General features: G+C 38.2%; 1 protein-coding gene across 1 annotated transcript in view; it reads left to right on the top strand.

Moving 5' to 3' along the window:
• The first annotated feature begins 14,479 nt into the window (after positions 1–14,479).
• LOC127442249 (ski-like protein) overlaps positions 14,480–19,116 on the top strand; it is a 38,778-nt gene continuing 34,141 nt past the window's right edge. Inside the window, exons 1-2 of the mRNA XM_051700122.1 lie at positions 14,480–14,574; positions 17,518–18,799. Coding sequence (XP_051556082.1) covers positions 17,684–18,799 — 1,116 coding nt within the window. The 5' untranslated portion in view covers positions 14,480–14,574; positions 17,518–17,683. The remainder of the gene's footprint in view (positions 14,575–17,517; positions 18,800–19,116) is intronic.

The following is a 19,116-nucleotide window of genomic DNA, read 5'->3' as shown; positions in this document are numbered from 1 at the left end:
TGAGTAAAGTACAAATGCTCCAAAAAGGTACTTAAGTACAGACAGTGAAGTATTTGTACTTTGTTGCCTTACACCTCTGGTCATCAAGCTAGTGGTCCACACCGGTCACAGTGATTAAGGAAAGGGAACGTTTGTCATCTCAAGTTAGTTCATTTTGTATACAGCATATCTTGTTTCATAGCCAATGTCACTACTAATCTCACAAGTCACATGACAATCTGTACACTAAACAAATTGAGCTCAAAACACATCCTATTTCCAGGTAATAAGAGTCAGTGAAGTTTATGAATGGCGTGCATCAAATAATAATCGTTTTGGCTGATATGTAAACAAGAAATTAAAAATGTAATGCTCATACTTTGATGTGAACTACTAGAATTTACTCTGGTGGCTTCCAAGCATACATAATCTGATTTCAGCCTTAACATTTAAAAAATGTACATCTACATTCTGTGATTTAAATAAACATATGTGTAACATGGCTTTTTTTGGAGCAGCATCTCGTTGGCCAGATGGTTGAGGACCTCACCTCATGATGGCTCACCTTGTATAACTTTGCCCATTACTCTAAATCCATGAGGGCCAGTGAATGTGAATGTTTTCTGCATCAGGCGTGCTCTGTGACATTGTCTGTGTCCTCTGTCTCAGGAGAGCAGGGCAAACGATTGCCAATGGAAGACAGAGCCAAGTTGCCCTCTAAAGTATAGATGTGTAACCTTGTTTGGTTAGTGGTGGAGAACAGTGATGAAAGATACATTCTAGTCACATTCCTTTTTAAATATCAGCTTTTATTGGTATGATTCGCAATGTATGGCACATTGCATGTCAAGACTTTTGTTGTAACCACCAGCCCCAATATGAAGTTCTTTGTATTTACACACTATACATCTGCAATTTTTAAAGAGTCTTAGGGAGGGAGCCAGGTGTTTTGCCTTTTGATCTTCTGCTTAAACAACATCCTGAAACTCCTTTTCAGAGCAGGTAGCACAAGAGTCTGCCGTACTTGTAACAGTCTTGCTTGTGATGAGCGTTTGTTTGTTTGGCTGTCTGATGATGCATTTCAGTATAGATTTTTTCTGAAGCCATGCCCTCTTGGTGGTGCTTAAGGCTTAGTCCTTTAGTCTGTAATGGAGACAGCTGCCTGACTAACCGTGTGGTCCATCTGAGCTTAATCCATTTTTCCTGGCATTTCTTGATCCTTCATTCTCCTGCATGCAAACAGCTTTATGACAAGCTTTAAATGAACTCTCAGCTATTGGAGAGTAATTACCCATATTAAGTTTAAATTACTCCACATAATACCAGGATGATGTTATTACCCCCTAGAAAAAAAATCAATGTGCTAGTGTTCAGTGTTCAGGCATAGAACACTGTGTGTGTGTGCACCTGCTTTCATAATACATCTGCTGACCTTGCTATCTGCAGTGAATGGTGGAAACAGCACCGAAACCGGCTTGATCATCGACACATCAAACCTCTGGTGACTGGTGACATTAGATTCAACTCGATCTCATAGAAACTGTTTTGTATAACCAACCAGCACAATATGACTATCATGTTCAAATCAAAGCCTGCAGGTAATAGTAGAGCATTTTAATTTAGTTGCAATGGAAATGGGTAATTGACAAATAAAGTCCATTAATGTTTCAACATTTTAGGTTAAAATGTATGTGAATAAGGGAAAGTGTATATTTTAGGTGCCGTGACCACTCATTGTTTCTTTTAAGAAAGTAAAAAAAGCACTTTAAATGTACGAATTAGAGAGTTATAAGAACATAATACTATTTTCTATGCATACTTTGTAATATTCTCCAATAGTAATTTAGTATTCTCAATTACTATGGTCATGATTACTGCAAACAAAATAATAACAAGAATTAGAAACATTTAGTTTAAAATTGTTTTAGATGAAGTACCATGTCGCACATGTCCTTGCCTTTAATTTCAAGTCAACTCAAACAAACTCTGAGTGATTTTCTAGAAAGCTGTCAAGAAAATGTCCTGATTGTATTTAACCTCAGATCAATACAAAACAAATATGAAATTACATTTGCACACAGAAAATGAAGCATACTGTACATTTAGGACCATTAAGCTTTATTTTCAGGACACTTAAGCACATTTTACAATTGTCATTAGTATTACCGTAACGTGTCCAGACATTTTACCTTTTCTATTGCCTATTTTTATGATTATTCTCATTACCGTAACACATATTGTAAAAATTGCATTACAGTAAAAATAATTCATTAAAGGGTTAATGACATACTCTTCCCTGTGGTCCACTGATAATGTTAGTAAAGGTTTTTTTTTTTTTTTTTTTTGCACCAAAATTTAGTAATATATGATCATTTCCCACCCTGTCTCTAGCCCTCTGTCTGAAATGCTTGGTTTTGGCCTAAGTGTCTTCTTTAAGCTTAAATGTTAAAACCAACTGTTATGATTGGCTAACATCGTGCTGCCCCTCGAATACAGCCATACGGTATATACAGTATTTAAAACTCAATCGGAATAGAATGAACAAGCTCCACAACATTATAAAACTAAATTTCATAACGCACATCCAACACATTGCATCTGAATATATTAAACTGTTCACTCAAGCACATCAGCACTATAAAATATCAAACAGTCATGACATTTGAAATATTTACTTAATTTCTTTAAATCGGGTATAATAGGGGTATTAACTGTCCCATACTTCAATAACAGTTTCTTTGCAACGTTTGAGTCATATTATGGTTCACAAGCAATCCCATGCTGAACACACATCCAAATGACGCACACACATACAGTATCATCCTACACTGATGCGCACATCACTGGAAACGCATCAAAACGGTCAAAGACGTCCATCTAGTGCATGTTTACATACACCAACAATTAAAAATAGCACATATGGGAGCAAGAAGCATCTAGGACGTTTGTGCTCAAAAGAGCAAGAAGCAGCGCAGCTGAATGAAACGGACTGCGGTCTCCTTTTATCAGATTTGTAACTTGACCGTGTTTTTTAAAAGTGGCACTAGATACATCACAACGATCTAGTGCACGTTTTTATACAAAACTAATTAAAAATAGTCCAGATGAATCCGTGTATCATTCATTCATTTCATATTAAATTATCGGAAAAACAAAAGACGACTTGTTATTTCATTCATATTTTGTTTATAAAACAAATATTAAAAAACAAATAATGACTTGTTTTTCGTAATTTCGATTTAATGCTCAAGTTAAAAATAGGAAATTGGAAAAATAGCCACGGGACACTGTGCGTTTTGATTATTTGATTTCACTAATATATGGCTTGAATATTTGATTCGCACATATGGGTGGACCTGAAACACCCCTTTCTTCTGATTGGTCAACCTGCACCGTCGTCTTCCTCAATGTTGTGAGACAGAATAAAAGTTCTCTTCTGTTTAATTGTTCTGATGAATTCATCTCAGTTAATATTAAATTCTTTACCATTTATTCTCCAAAACTCGCCACGCTTATTGCAGCTGAGCTATCTCTCTCATCAAGTAGGCCTAGCCAGATTTACCAGATAGCCCTACACGTAAACCTGCTGTCTTTGACGTTGCTCCATGTTCGTAAATGGGATGACAAAAATAACCATACATTCATAAGACTATTGAAGCATATGCCTACATTGTAAAGATATAGGCTTACATTTAACTGCAGGGTAAAAAAAAAAAAAAGTTAATTTTAGGTTCAATATTCATTGGATATTCACCTATGGTGTGTAAGGGACCGTCTGAAACTCCTCCCACCGAATATCCAAAAAATATCGAACCTAAAATGAACTTTACCCTGCTCTGGGAGCTTAGGTGTGAGGGACTTGCTCATCATGGAAAATGAGTTAAACGAAGTTCATGAATGCTCGTCTCTCAAAAGCTCGACCAGTGAATTTAAATTCAGCATTTACACATAGCCTTCACATTTGTCCGATAATAAAAGGCACACAAAAATGTAACGTATACGACCCAGGAGGTAAAGGACCCATATTCCCATTCAAAAACATGGATGTCGGAATGATCTGAGCTTGAAATTAGTACTCTTTGCTGCCATGTAAATACTTACGGTCTTATATACATTTTTTTTTTTCAATTAACATTTTTTATTGATTCGTAGACATATATCAAAGAAAAAACAACATATATACATTGAATCAACATTTAACATTTAACCCCCACTATTACCCCCTCCCCCTCCCCAATCACCAACCCCACCCTGACCCCCAACGAATACCCCTGTGGTCACAAATAAGAATACACACACCCTGCGGTCACAAATAAGAATACACACACACACACACACACACAAAAATAAAACAAAAAAGAAAATATAATAATCATATATAATTCAAACTAAACTTCTCTCTCCACAGCCCCTCCCCGAGATTCCCCCCAAAACACGAAATAATTGCCCTATTTCCTATCAAACAAGTCCCAAAACCCCAACCTTCTGCTTGACACCTCCTCGAAAGCTGCCACCCTCCCCATCTCCACACACCACTTCGGAAATGAGGGTGCTCCATCTGACTTCCATCCCCTTAAAATAATTTGCTTGCCAATCATAGTACTGGTCAGAACCCAATTTTTTATGTGTTTATCCCCCAAATTGATGACTGCCCCATCGCCCAAAATACAGAGTCTGGGGCAAAATGAAATCTGAGTGCCCAAATTGTCACATATAAAACTCTGAACCTTCAACCAAAATCCTTGGATCTTAACACATCACCAAAAAAACATGGGTTGTGTCTCCATCTTCTGATTGGCATCACCAGCAGGTGGGTGTGTCTTTAAGACCAAGCCTATAAAATCTAGAGGGGGTCCAATAGAATCTAAATAAAATATTGAATTGCATAATGCGCACCCTTGCATCTCTAGATGCAGACTTTATGTTTTTTAGAATCCTAGCCCACACCCCCTCCTCCATTACCAAGTTTAAATCTTTCTCCCATAATCTCTTGATAGAAGTTAAAACTTCGACCCCCAGACCCTGAATTAGCAGGGAGTAATACATTGATGCCTCATGACCTTTTCCAAAAGCAATAATCACCTCTCCCAGAGTATCTGCCACTTTAGGGGTGTGTCCCAAAAACAGTACAGAGCAGATGGCGCAGCTGTAAATAACTATAGAACTGAGATCTGGGAATCCCAAAATGTTGAACCAAATTTTTAAAAGATCTCAACACTCCACTCTCATACAGGTCACCGAGTGTAGTAACCCCCCTCACAATCCACTCTGACCAGCAGAAAGGGGACTTATTAATACATAATTTAGGGTTCAGTCATATGCTTGAGGCAACATTTAAATAAATGTCAGAATTAAACACTCTGGACACTTTTGTCCATACAGAGTGCAAATGCGAGATAACGGGGTGTAATGTAACTTCTCAGATTAGTTTGATCGAAAGGCTTTGCAATGGCGAAATAGGGGCAAGAACTTCCTGTTTAATACAAAACCAGGGAGGGGCTCTATCAGGTGGAAGCGACCAATGTCTGAGACGAGTGCATAATAAAACAAAATCTTGGGTAGGCCTAGCCCACATTTGTCTTTGTGTTTGAAGGACTTCGGTATGCTATCAGTTTGCTTGAAATAAGAGAGGGGGACATCTACAGAGAGAGATTGCCATATATTAGTGAAATCTAATAATCAAAACGCACAGTGGATTGTCCCATGGCTATTTTTCCAATTTCCTATTTTTAACTTGAGCATTAAATCGAAATTACAAAAAACAAAGTTTTTTAATATTGGTTTTGTAAACGAAAAATGAAATAAGTCCTTTTTTGTTTTTCTGATTTTAATTCCTAATTGAAATAAACGAATGATACACGGATTCAGATGGGTCCTCTTTTGTGTTCACAAATAGTTAGGCCACACTTGGCCTGCGCAAGCACCATGACGATAACGCATGTTGTGGGGTGTAAATGCAAATGAGCTATGTTTCTTGACGTCACAAACAGACAGGTTTAAAAATCAGATGTTTCAGCAGGATGGAAACTATAAATGCTCTTTTTAGACTGGGGAGGAAATTTTGAGTTCTGAAAATGATAGTATGTTTTTATGGTACAGTTACCTCTTATATGTCTAAATATCAAGGAAAATGTTATTCTCCATTTCATGACCCTTTTAAAATTAGCAAGAATGAAAGGCAGTACCAAGGTAGTACTATGATGTATAAATACTTTACGGTGTTTTTTTTTTTCACATTGCGATAATGAGAGTATCACGATGTAAATCTTTTTTCGTGTTGTGGTAATGGCAAATGGGGGGTAAAATATAATTATAATGAAAATTATGTCACAACATAAAAACTTTTAATGGTCCTAAAATAGGCTTCATCTTATCTAAGCAAAATATAATTTCTTGTTTGTTTCTTTTGATTATGGAGCCAAATCGGAACAGTACATTGTCTTGAGAGGTTACATGAGAATTGAATTCCTCTGAGACAGTGAAAAATACCAATAAAATCCAAAAAGCTGATTTCAGCTAAAATCTTTGGTCTTTTAGATTTTCTGACAAATGCACAACACTACTCTGAGCTTTAAAAATGTTAGATTTTTCTTTGTAAGTGTCAATGCAACCCCTTGCTCTTTTGTAGGAGCACTCAGTCTAAACAAAAACACAACACCTCTAAGCACATCAAAACTATTTAAATCTTCAAAAACCTGTCTTGCCTGAATATGACCTGGGTCATTGTGGTGGAGAAGACTTTAAAAGTGTTAATGAAATTGGTGTTTGTGAAAGGACTGGGTGAATTCAGACCCTCATAGCTCTGCCTCTCCCATTTAACATTTAAATGACACCTAACAAATGGCTCACACAGAGATGGATACTGGTCCAAAGGTGATCCCAGCACCCTATCATAGGTTCATTGAAATAAAGAAGCCCATTGGATGGTGGAAGCCCCATGGATAGAGCAAACTTATGGATGTGCTCAGCCACAGAATTGTTCTAGTGCTATTACTTAATGTCCTTGGCAAAAGGAACCCACAACATTTATGCAAGCATTACTCAAACTAATGTCTATAAACATGTCTGGGTGGTTTATAATTAGTTCAAGTCAAACATACAGATTATGTTATTTTAAAGCACTCATGTGTACGGTTCTAAAGATGAAAAACCTGTTGACGTAACCTTTGCTCCAAAATACTCCCTTTAATTTGAAGGACCTCAGACTTTTGCTCTAAATGTTTTTGGTATGTCTTTGGTAAGGCGTTGCTCATGCATACACAGAAATATGGCATTTGATGTGTAAGATTGAAGGAATTTAATTCTAGGCAACATTTCTGATTTGATTTCACATAGCCTGTGTCATTACTCCAAAACATTTACAGACATCTGTTCAAGTAGCCCTTCATTTTTCATTAAAATACATGACAATAAGTTGATTAATTTACATGTCTTTTCCAGGACTTTAAACATCAATTTTTAAAAATACTTTTAAAAAAGTTTTCCATGACTGTAGGAACACTATAAGTTCATGGAAGTAGCATTAAAGGAATATTTGGGGTTCAATACAAGTTAAGCTCAATCAAATTTCGACTCATCCCTTTTTTCTTTAAAGAAAAAAAAAAGCAAACATCGAGGCAGGGGTGGACTGGCCATAGGGAGAACCGGGACTTTTCCTGATGGATCAGCCGAAAAATGGCACCGCGATATGCCGAAGGGGGCCATTTTGGAACGCTTTTTATTTAATATCCAGGGCCGATTTTTCTTCCCGGTCCACCCCTACATCGAGGCGAGGTTACAGTGAGGGATTTACAATGGAAGTCAATGGGGCAAATTTTTGGAGGGTTAAAAAGCAGAAATGTGAAGCATATAATTTTTTTTCTTTCTTTTTTTTTTCAATTACATTTTTTTATTGATTCATAGACATATAAAAAGAAAAAACACAACATATATACATTGAATCAACATTTAACATTTAACCCCCATGAACACCCCTGTGGTCACAAATAAGAAGACACACACACCAAAAAAATAAAAAAATAAAAATTATAATAATAATAATATATATATATATATATATATATATATATATATATATATATATATATATATATATATAAATAATGATATATAAATAAAACTAAACTACTCTCTCCACAGCCCCTCCACGAGAGTCCCCCAAAAACACTAAGTACTTGCCCCATTTCCTATCAAACAAATTCCAAACCCCCAACATTCTGCTTGACCCCTCCTCGAAAGCAGTCACTTTCCCCATCTCCACACACCACTCCGGAAATGAGGGTGCTCCATCCGATTTCCATCCCCTTAAAATAATTTGCTTGCCAATCATAATGCTGGTCAGAACCCAATTTCTTATGTGTTTATCCCCCAAATTTATGATTGCCCAAAATACAGAGTCTGGGGTAACATGAAATTTGAGTGCCCAAAACGTCACACATAAAACTCTGAATCTTCAACCAAAATTCTTGGATCTTGACACACACCCAAAAAACATGGCTTGTGTCTCCATCTTCTGATTGGCATTACCAGAAGGTGGGTGTCTTTAATGGTGCTTTCACACTGGCAGTTTAGTTCGAAACAGAGCATGGTTCACATGAAAAGCCTATAAAATACAAAGGGGGTCCAACAGAATCTATGTAAAATCTTGAATTGCATAAGGCGCACCCTTGCATCTCTAGATGCAGACTTGACGTTTTTTTAGAATTAAACACTCTGGACACTTTTGCCATGCTGAGTGCAAATGTGAGATAACGGGGTGTAACTTATCTTCTCCGATTAGTTTGATAGAAAGGCTTTGCAATGGCGAAATAGGGGCAAGAACTTCCTGTTCAATACAAAACCAGGGAGGGGCTCTATCAGGTGGAAGCGACCAATGAGCCAAATGTCTGAGACCAAATGCATAATAATAAAACAAAATCTTGGGTAGGCCTAGCCCACGTTTGTCAATCGGCCTATGTAACGTATTAAAATGTAACCTAGGACGCTTACCATTCCAAATGAAGGACTTCGCTATGCTATCAAATTGCTTGAAATAAGAGAGGGGGAGATTGAAGCAGGTAGTTACATTTTGGAATACAATTCATTTGAATAACCTTAACCTTCCCAATCATTGATAAATGTAATGAAGCCCACCTGCTCACTTCGCTCGAAAATCTTTTTATTAAGGTGTTTAAAATTAACTCTAATTAAATCAGACAAATTTGCTGGGAATAAAATGCCCAAATACTTAATGCCCTGTTTGGGCCACTGGAAGGCACCCTGCTGGAAAGCAGTTTCTGGGCAGTATGCTGTCAGAGCCAAAGCTTTGGATTTAGACCAGTTGACTCTGTATCCTGAGAACTTAGAAAAGGAATGAATAATTCTATGGAGATAAGGCATAGCTCTAGTAGGGTCGGAGACGAATAATAAAATATCATCTGCGTAAAGCAAAAGCTTATGCGCCACACCACCCGCCATCACTCCTGGAAAGTCATCTTCCCTTCTTATCGCAGCTGCTAATGGATCCAGGGCAAGACAGAACAATAATGGGGAAAGAGGGCAACCCTGCTGGTTGCCCCTATCAAGAGTAAAATAATCTGAAATTAATCCATTTGTTTGTACCGCCACCACCTGGTGTCTATAAAGTAACTTAATCCATCCAATAAAAGAATTCCCGAACCCTTATATTTCCAAAATCTTAAAAAGATAATCCCATTCTACCATATCAAACGCCTTTTCGGCATCAAGTGAGATGGAAGTGACCAGAGTCTGATCATTTGCCACTGACCACATAATACTGATGAAATGCCAAATGTTATCAGAAGAGCTACGGCCCCAGATAAACCCCACCTGATCTATATGTATAAGAGGTGTCATAACTTTACTTAATCGATTAGCCAGAATTTTTGACAATATTTTTATGTCTAGCTGGATCAGGGAAATTGGACGGTAACTCTTACACTCGCTTGGATCTTTGTCCTTTTTAAGAATCAGACTGATCCGGGCCTGTGTCATGGCTGGTGGAAGCTTTCCATTCCTTAATGATTCCGTATAAACTTCTAACAAAAGTGGAGCAAGTTCTGTAGCATAAGATCTAAAAAATTCAGCGGCAAAGCCATCTGGCCCCGGAGCCTTGCCTGAAGGCATGGCCTTAATTACCTCGCCAAGCTCCTCCAAGGTTATCTCAGAATCAAGATAATTTTTTTGCTCAGTCTTCAGTTTAGCAAGATCTAATGGTTCCACAAAGTTTCTAATATCTTCATCAGTAGACGAGGACATGGAACTATAAAGATCAAGATAGAATTCTTAAAAGCATTATTAATATCAATGGCCGAGATAAAAATTTCACCACCAGCAGATTTCACTGAGGGAACTGTAGAAAAAGACTCTCTCTGCTTTATATATCTAGCCAAAAGCTTCCCTGCTTTGTCCCCCGACTCAAGGGTCTTGCCCTGAATAGCCAAAACTCCACCTTCCACAACAAAATAGTACTATATCTGTATTTCAATCGAGTCAATTCTCTGAGGCCATCAGACAACATTCGGCGCTTCAGCTCTGCCTCTGCGCTTTTAATATTCCCTTCTAAATCCACGAGTTCTCGTGCTTTGGATTTTTTGATGAATGAGGCATACTGTATGATCCGACCCCTAAGAACTGCCTTAAGTGCCTCCCAAGCCACACCCACAGAGGATACTGAGGACCAGTTGGTCTCCATATAAACATTGAAAACATTTGTTGGAATTCAGGATTTAGCAAAAGGGATACATTAAAGCGCCAACTATATGATTTCCTTTTCTCCGCATGTTGCAGCACCTCTAAACTCACTAGAGTGTGATCAGAGACTAAGATGTTTCCAATTGAGCAATCAACAACAGATGAAATGAGGGACTTAGATATAAATATATATATATATATATATATATATATATATATTCTAGAATAAATCTTATGGACTGATGAAAAAAATTTACAGTCCCTACCGGATGGGTTCAAAAGTCTCCAAATATCTGTAAGACCAAGATTTTTGCACATCCTGTGAAGCGTCGATGTTGCTCTAGGGGGCTTACACACTTTTGCTTCACTATGATCAAGGACTGAATCCATCAATAGATTAAAGTCTCCTCCCAATATTATATCATGAGGGGTGCCAGCGGTTTGCAACATCCCTTCAAGATCTATAAAAAAGTCCTGATCAGCATTAGGTGAGTAAATATTAGCCAAAATCAGACTTTGCCCCTGAATTCTTGCTAAAACAACAATGACTCTTCCTAATTTATCTTTAATCTGTTTGAGACATTTGAATTGTAGATGTTTACTTATCAGTGTAATGACTCCCCTGCTCTTACTTGAGTCAGCACTAAAGAAAACATGTCCACCCCATATCTTCCCAAATTTTTCAGCTTCCTGTGGGGAAAGATGCATTTCTTGAAGAAACACTATGTCATATTTCTTGTTTAAGAAGAGAAATAACCTTCCTTCTTTTTATGGGGTGCCCCAACGCATTCACATTCCACGTGGAGAGAGACAATATTAACATATTAACATTTGACATTTTGACATATTAGAAAAAATAGATTGTGTGTCAAAAATAAAATTATAAAGACCACATTCCACATTAGGGCAACAATCAAACCCCGAGCCTCCCCCAGAACTAAACAAACAGAAAAAAGAAAAACGTGTGCATTAACCCCGTGCTCACGACAGCGGCAACAGGCGTCCATCCCTCTAAACTCAAACAGTCCATGTACGCCTACGAGAGCCCCCGCGACAACTTTGCCATCGGATTGCCGAAGTCCAGTGTTTCTATACAAAATTTGTAAAACAGAATTACACAACAGAAGATAATCTATAAAACAAACTCCAGCCAATAGGCGGAAAAACTCAAAGAACGTGTAGATTCATCCACATAACTGTCCCGAAGGTGTGTTCCTCCACAAAACAAACTCCAGCCTCTAGCAGAACCAGCACACACACACACACAAAACAAAAAAACAAAAAAATAATTTAAAAAAAATAAAATAAAATATATATATATATATATATACATTCAAAAAAAATTTATGTTTCCTCGGACAGTCAAACAAATGTTCAGTGAGCCGGCCCATTCAACTGCTACATGAGTGCAACAGATGTCCCATCACTCCAAAGTCCTGCAAGAAATACTCCACAAAACAAACTCCAACCAATAGCACAAAGCACAAAGAATGTGCAGATTCATCCACAACACTGTCCCGAAGGAGTGCTGCTACACAAAACAACTCCAGCCGCTAGGCGGAACCAGCACAAAAAGAAACAAAAAAGGCGCTCAGCTTCCTCAGACGGTCAAGTGAATGTTCAGTGAGTCAGGCCCACTCGCTGCAACATGAGTACCACAAAATAACTTACTCACTCCATTGACTTTATGAAGGACAGTGCTTGTTGTGGGCATATAAATGTTTTACAGCCATCCTTAGCATCCATTCTCAATTTGGCTGGGAACATCAGTGCAAAAGCGACCTTCCATTGATGTAAGAGTTTCTTGCATTCCTTGAATCGATCAGGTTTCTCTCTTGTTGACTTCGCAAAATGCTGTGGTTCTTCCAAGAAAGCCTTCCTTTACTCCTCGCGTAACACGAGATCTCAGAAATTTGGCCAGAATTGATCGGGGCCTATTTCCCTCAACAGATCACCGAGCTGGAACACTGTGAGCTCGCTCGATTTCCAGCTTATGGAATTCCAACAATACGGACGTTATTTTGCCAGCTACGATTCTGTAAGTCTTCCAACTTTTCCCAGAGGCGCTCCAAATCTACTTTGGTCGCTAGCAGATTCGCAGCTAATTCCCTCTCCGATGACTCCAGATAATCGATCTGTTTCTCGACCTCCGCCACTCTTGTAACCATATCAGTGAATTTCGTATCCATGGAAGTGATTGATTGACGTATTACAGCAAGATCCTCCAAGTCAGCAACGACCTTCGCCAGCACTGCAGACACGTTCAGCAATTCACACCGAATCTCCTTCACTTCTACGGCCAAATTGACTCCCTGGTCTGCGGCCTCCGGGCGGGCGGGGGCGTCAGCTTGAGCACTTAAGTGTCTTTTAATGTCTCCAGAGCCTGAGAATTTTGAATTATTTGACATATTGTCTCCCTAGAACACTTAAGGATCAGGGTGTATCAAATCTTACTGGTTTATGACATGAAAAGTATTAAAACTAGCAAAGTGCGCAGAGCTTGCGTTCACACGTCCGAACCTCGCATGGCGTCACGTCTGTCCGAAGCATATCATTTTATAAATGCACTTGCATACATTTTTCTGTTAAAACTCATGTATTATTTGAACTGTAAAGTTTAAATCATAATTTCCTCGTGTTAGGTTTTACTGCGTAACGTCGTCATGGCAACGAAGTTGTAAAATTGGATATAACTTAACACAGAAAAGGTTAGCAAGCAATTTTATCATACTAAAATCATGTTAACATGCATATTGTTCACGTCTTGTGGTTATATGTTTGAAACAGTGAGTATTTTAACGTTTAAAAACGTTTTTTTTTTTTAAAGAAAATGAGGTTTTGTGGTAATCAACATTATGCCACAAATGCTGTCAATTGAGCTTCACTTGTATTAAACTCGGAATATTCCTTTAATAACATTTCAGTTTCCATTTACTCTTCTCTGTCCCCTTCAAGCTAGAGTGATTCATATTTAACAAATTCAACATAAAGTTTGAACTATATAAAATGTCCCAGGAGGCTAATTTAGATTAACCTACCTAATATAGGCTACCCTATCCGTAGACGACGAATCTCCCTTATTTCGAAACCTAATATTTAACAAAGCTGCTATCCATTCGTCATATGTAACACCTAAAAGACTAGACTGCGACAGGGACACGTTTAGCCATTTAATCACTGATGGCACATTACAAACGATAAACATATAAAAACACTTCTGCTTTTATAACTAAAGCTAAACAAGTCTGAACTTCACCAAGACATTGAGGAGGGCGGCAAACAGACAGACAGACACGCCCGCGCTACATCCGCTCTGCTCGTGCGCTCTCTCGCTGTGACGCTAGCGCTGTCTGAAGGGTTTCAGTCTGTGCGCGTGTTGTTGACGGTTAGACAGATCGAAGGAGAGAGAGACAGCGGACCCGGAGCGATCATCCTGAGGCAAGTCTCTTTAAAAGACCCGTCAACATTTCTACCTATACGCTGTGTTCATTTATTATGTGGTTCAACAGAGGCTCTGGTTGTTTTTAAAACGCTGTTGGTTATTTTTTTAGTATGTATGTGAGGTTTATTTCGGGCTCGAAAAAGCCCGGTTAGCGAGTGCTAAAGGGTTTAAACGTTTACCCCTGCTCTGCTAGCCTCACTGCTAACGCTGGTTGTACGAGCCCATTTTTTTAAGATGAGGAAACAGGTTTAGGTGCTGTTATTTAGCTGGTAATTTAGGAAGATGTAGTGTATGGCTGTTTGAAATATTTGTTTTGATGTGCCATTTTAAATGGACGCTTATATGCTTATATGTTTAAACATGCCCAGATTCACAGATACGAGACGCATCGTCGTGGTGAAAGCTCAAGCTGAGGATTTAACAAATCACCGAACAGAGGACAGCTCAACATTATGTCTCAGGTGTTTAATATTTAAAATAATAAAGATTTTTTTTTTTGGGGGGGGGGGGTCAGGTTTCAGTCTACTTATGGCTTGGAAAATGGCTCGCTGTCATTTAGCTCGTTTCACATGGTTGGGCTTTAATATCCCAGATGAGCATGTATGATGTTGGACATCATTTCTGTAGTCATAATGATGGTCTCCTGGTCGCACCGCGAGCGCCCAGCGTAGCTTTTGCCGGAGGAGGAGAGGGGAGAGACGGATAGAGGCGGGGACAGAGTCGCGGTGTCCTTGCGGGTGTAAAAGTGTGACACTGTCCCTTTGGGGTAAAAATAGACACTATTTTTTGTCAGTGTTTGCTTGAACAAGATTTTATGAGGAAACGAAACGTCTGCGGTCAGGGTCAGTCTCAGCCTTGGTGAAGCAGACCACACAAAATTGATGTTTTATTTCGAGGAAATTGTATTTTTGGCTTTTTGGTACCGTGTTAATTTTGGTCGAATTGCATTTGCGCTTCGTTTCACGTTCGTGGAAGAGAAGAAAGCGTGTTTTTCAGCATTAGCACGCGCTGATTTTTGGGCTGTGATCGCTCATTTTGCCTTCATATTCATGCTCGGAAATTCCGTTTCCGTCAGTGTTAGTCAGTCTTTTCTCTGCGATCGAAATATTCAGTCAGCGTTTCCTCTATAGGTGGTGTGTTAATTTAACTAATTTCACATTATAGTCAAATGTTGTTATAATGTATAGCTATTACATCTTATTTCAAGTCTGCAGTGGTAAAACAGGATTAACGATTGATCATTAGTCATTTATTAGTTTTAAATAATTGTGGTTATCTACATTGTTAATCTATTAACTCGATTACGGTTTTGATGGATTCGACATGTTGTTAGTAGACCACAACCGCGTCTTAAACTACCAAGGAACTGGGTTTAGATCAATACAAATCTCAAATGAGATTAGCTTGATGAGGTGAAAATGTTGTCCTGAAGTCTAGTTCCCAGGTTGAACACAATACAAAATGAAATGAATGTTTGCCCTGACAGAAATAGCACATTCTGTTGGTGTCACTGAAAAAAGTAATTTTGAAGTTAAATAAATATAGCAGAAAAGATCAAGTACTTTTATATTTGGGTCAATGATGTGACACTCATATTTTTGTCCACATCTAATAAATTATTCAAAAATGCTTTACAAGTGCAATTCACATGCAACAATTAATTGAATACACCTCTTCTGTGATGAACATGTTTTCAGTTACTGAGTTCAAATTTTTTTCTGGGGCTTAAACTAAAAAAAATTTCTTGTGGTGCAACCGTCCAGAAACCGTAAAGAAAAGTCAAAGTCTCATTAAAGCTGAAATTCTTGAAAAAAGAAATGTTGGCATGAGTAGTGCAGAATAATCTTTTATTATTATTTCTTAAAAAAATAAGCAGTGAAACCATTTTATTTAAAAATATGATTAATGTTTGAAAAACTTATGTCCACCAACATGTAGGTATAAATTTTGTTGTCATGTGACAAAAATCATAAAACCGAGAAGACCTCTTTAGACCCACAAGACTGTGTGAGAGTTTTAAAAACAAATCATTATTTTGTCATATCATAAAATATCAATATTTTGACATTTTAATGAAAAGGCACATTTGGTGCAACTATGAGAAAACTCCTTGATATTCTTTACTTAAAAATGCATGATATTTGTAAAAAATATTTTTCACTGTGAAACATGTTTGAAAACATTTTTGAAATTAATGATTAAGTTGCAAACACTCATGTATTCAAGGTTCAAGGAAACTATTTTAATACCTTTTACTTGATGGTTACACCATGTGACATTTTTAAAGTAATTATTTTTATTTATTTTAAAAAAATGTTTTTATTTTTTTTTAGAAAATGCAATATTTTTTTTCAAAAAGTTGTAAAAACAACATGAACTCAAAGATTTGACACATGTTTTAAATTAGATTTTTAAAATATTTCTAATTTTTACCACCCCGGACAACTTTATTTCTCAATGACCCATTTATTAAGTTAAAGCATGAACTTGAAAATATTAAGTAAATTCTACATTCATACATGTAAAAATGAATGCTCAAGTAAATATTATTTATGATTGTTTATCTAAACAATGTGTCATCATGTATCAATCCTAAAATAGAAAACCTTGTCATATTTATTTGCTAATTTGTTTAAATTTCACTGGTAAATACAATTTTACTTAACTTTTCGAAGCTGGTGTTCCCAGCATGCACTAAGCTTGAATAAATAATGAGCTTGCATGGTTTTACTTTGCAAGTTTATTTACACCATTTTTGTTGTTAATTTTGGTGTTGCATTTGGTAACTTCTTGTTTTGTGCAGTCTGACATTTATTTTCTCCTCAATTACCTGTTCATTATCAAAAAAAGTATTTGTTAATTGTCACTGTCATGGTGTTTGTGCAACAAATTATTTTTATCACCAGTAATGCAAGACAATGTTGTCTTATAGACTATATAACGTGCATTAAGCTTCCCTTTGGAAGGCTTCCATATGTCATGTGGTACATGATTAAACCTGTTTGTAAGAAAAGATCAAAACGTTACATGTTCTAATAATACTTTTATTTAAATGTTACTTTTATTTATTTGTAAATAAATGTTTCGGTATTTACTAAAATGTTTGTTTACTCACTCACTTTAAGCAATATTATGTCATGAAGTTAAGTAGATTTTACTTATTTTATACCATTAAGATTTATTTAGAAAAACTATGTGCAAAAACTTGCAAAATAAAAATTAGGTAAATCTAACTAGTAATTTTTTTTTCATTGTTGGTTGACACGGATTCTTTTTTTTTTCTGTGGTTTTTTTTTTTTATGATCACTGTTATCTCATTCATTAAGATCTGGCAATTTTTAAAAAATCTATTTTCACAAAATGTCTTAATACATTTTTTCTTTTTATTTTTTTTTTATTAACAGGTAACAGACTAGACCTTTCTGTCACCATCATGCTGGCATCATGCATGTAACCAGGTAAAATGATTTGCAGCCTTTAATATTGAGAAAGGAGAGAACGAAAAGTGTAGTGTTTATAGAACAACCGAATATTTTCCATCCAAACAAGACCAGTAATCTGTGTACGAATATGGCCAGCCCCCAGACAAGTCTGAAAACCCCTTTTAAAGACCTGACGTCATTCAAAGGCAACATGAAAAGGCTGTACAGGGAGCGGCTGGAGGATGCACCCATTAAAAAACGGGTAATGGCAGAGATGCACTTGAAACGTAACAGTCTAGAGACTGTCCCGAAACCCCTGAAGGTAAAGAAGGAGCGCGAGGAGCACACCAGCTCTGAAATGGAAATTGAGGGGAGGCAGTTCCATGTCGTCGGAGCTTCCAAGGCATTAGATCTTAGCGCCGGACTCAAGCACACACTGGCTCAATTCACTCTAAGCAGCCAGAGCTCCCTGGGAGGTCCTGCTGCTTTCTCAGCAAAATCTGCTCAAGAGTGTGCCTCTCCTGCTGGCATGGCTCCCATACCATCTCCTTCAGTCCTTGGAGGCGGCCCTCTCTTGGTTCCCTGCGACAGCTCCACAGAGCTTACTCACTCTCTTCTAGAAGGAGAGTCCATCTCCTGCTTTGTCGTGGGGGGCGAGAAGCGCCTCTGTCTGCCCCAGGTACTCAATTCAGTTCTGCGAGACTTCTCTCTGCAGCAAATCAATGCAGTGTGTGACGAACTTTATGTTTACTGCTCCCGCTGTGATGCCGAACAGCTGCATATTCTCAAGGTGCTGGGCATCCTGCCTTTTAATGCACCTTCTTGTGGCCTCATCACCCTGACTGATGCCCAGAGGCTCTGTAACGCCCTGCTCCGTCCAGGGGCTGTCCTCCCGGCCGACCACAACAGCAAACTGACAGGTCAAGGCCTGCTTAAGGAGAGTGAGGCCAGTTTCCAGGTGGAGCACCAGTGTCTGGGCAAGTGCCAAGGCCTGTTTGTACCCCAGTTCTACGTCCAGCTAGACGCCCCCTGTATTCAGTGTATGGAATGCCAGCTGCTCTTTTCCCCACAGAACTTTGTAATGCACTCGCACAAGTCCCCCGACAAGAGGACCTGCCACTGGGGCTTCGATTCAGCTAAGTGGCCCTGCTACCTACAGCTGAGCCGCAAGCATGAGGGCACGTCAGAGGAGCCCCAACTCAAACAGCTGTTGGATGAGATGAAGGAGAAGTTTCACTATCAGCTAAAGAGGTCTCTGGACAAAGTGAGTGATTTGTCTTTACTTCCATGTTGTTTTCATTTAGACTCCATTGCTTGTTGGGGTCAAGTTTTGCTCAATGTTGATTTGTAGTGGATTTGTACATGAGCAGATGGTGATGTGTGAAAGAAATGTGCAAAGGAGGTTGTTTTTGCAATAGTCTGGGCAAGGCAGCATGTGCTCTTTGCAGTTGTTTTGATAAACTAGTGTTGACCCAATTTTATGGGGTGGTATGGGGCAGGTGACGCTAGCTCAGTGGGGATGTGTAGGGAAGTCCAGTTGGTCTGGCTGAAGGGGAAGTACATTATCTGCCTCCCAGGTCA

The sequence above is a fragment of the Myxocyprinus asiaticus genome, chromosome 6 (assembly GCF_019703515.2).
Source record: "Myxocyprinus asiaticus isolate MX2 ecotype Aquarium Trade chromosome 6, UBuf_Myxa_2, whole genome shotgun sequence".
Taxonomy (NCBI): domain Eukaryota; kingdom Metazoa; phylum Chordata; class Actinopteri; order Cypriniformes; family Catostomidae; genus Myxocyprinus; species Myxocyprinus asiaticus.
Note: the sequence above shows the minus strand (reverse complement) of the source record. Positions and strands in the feature narration are given on the sequence as shown.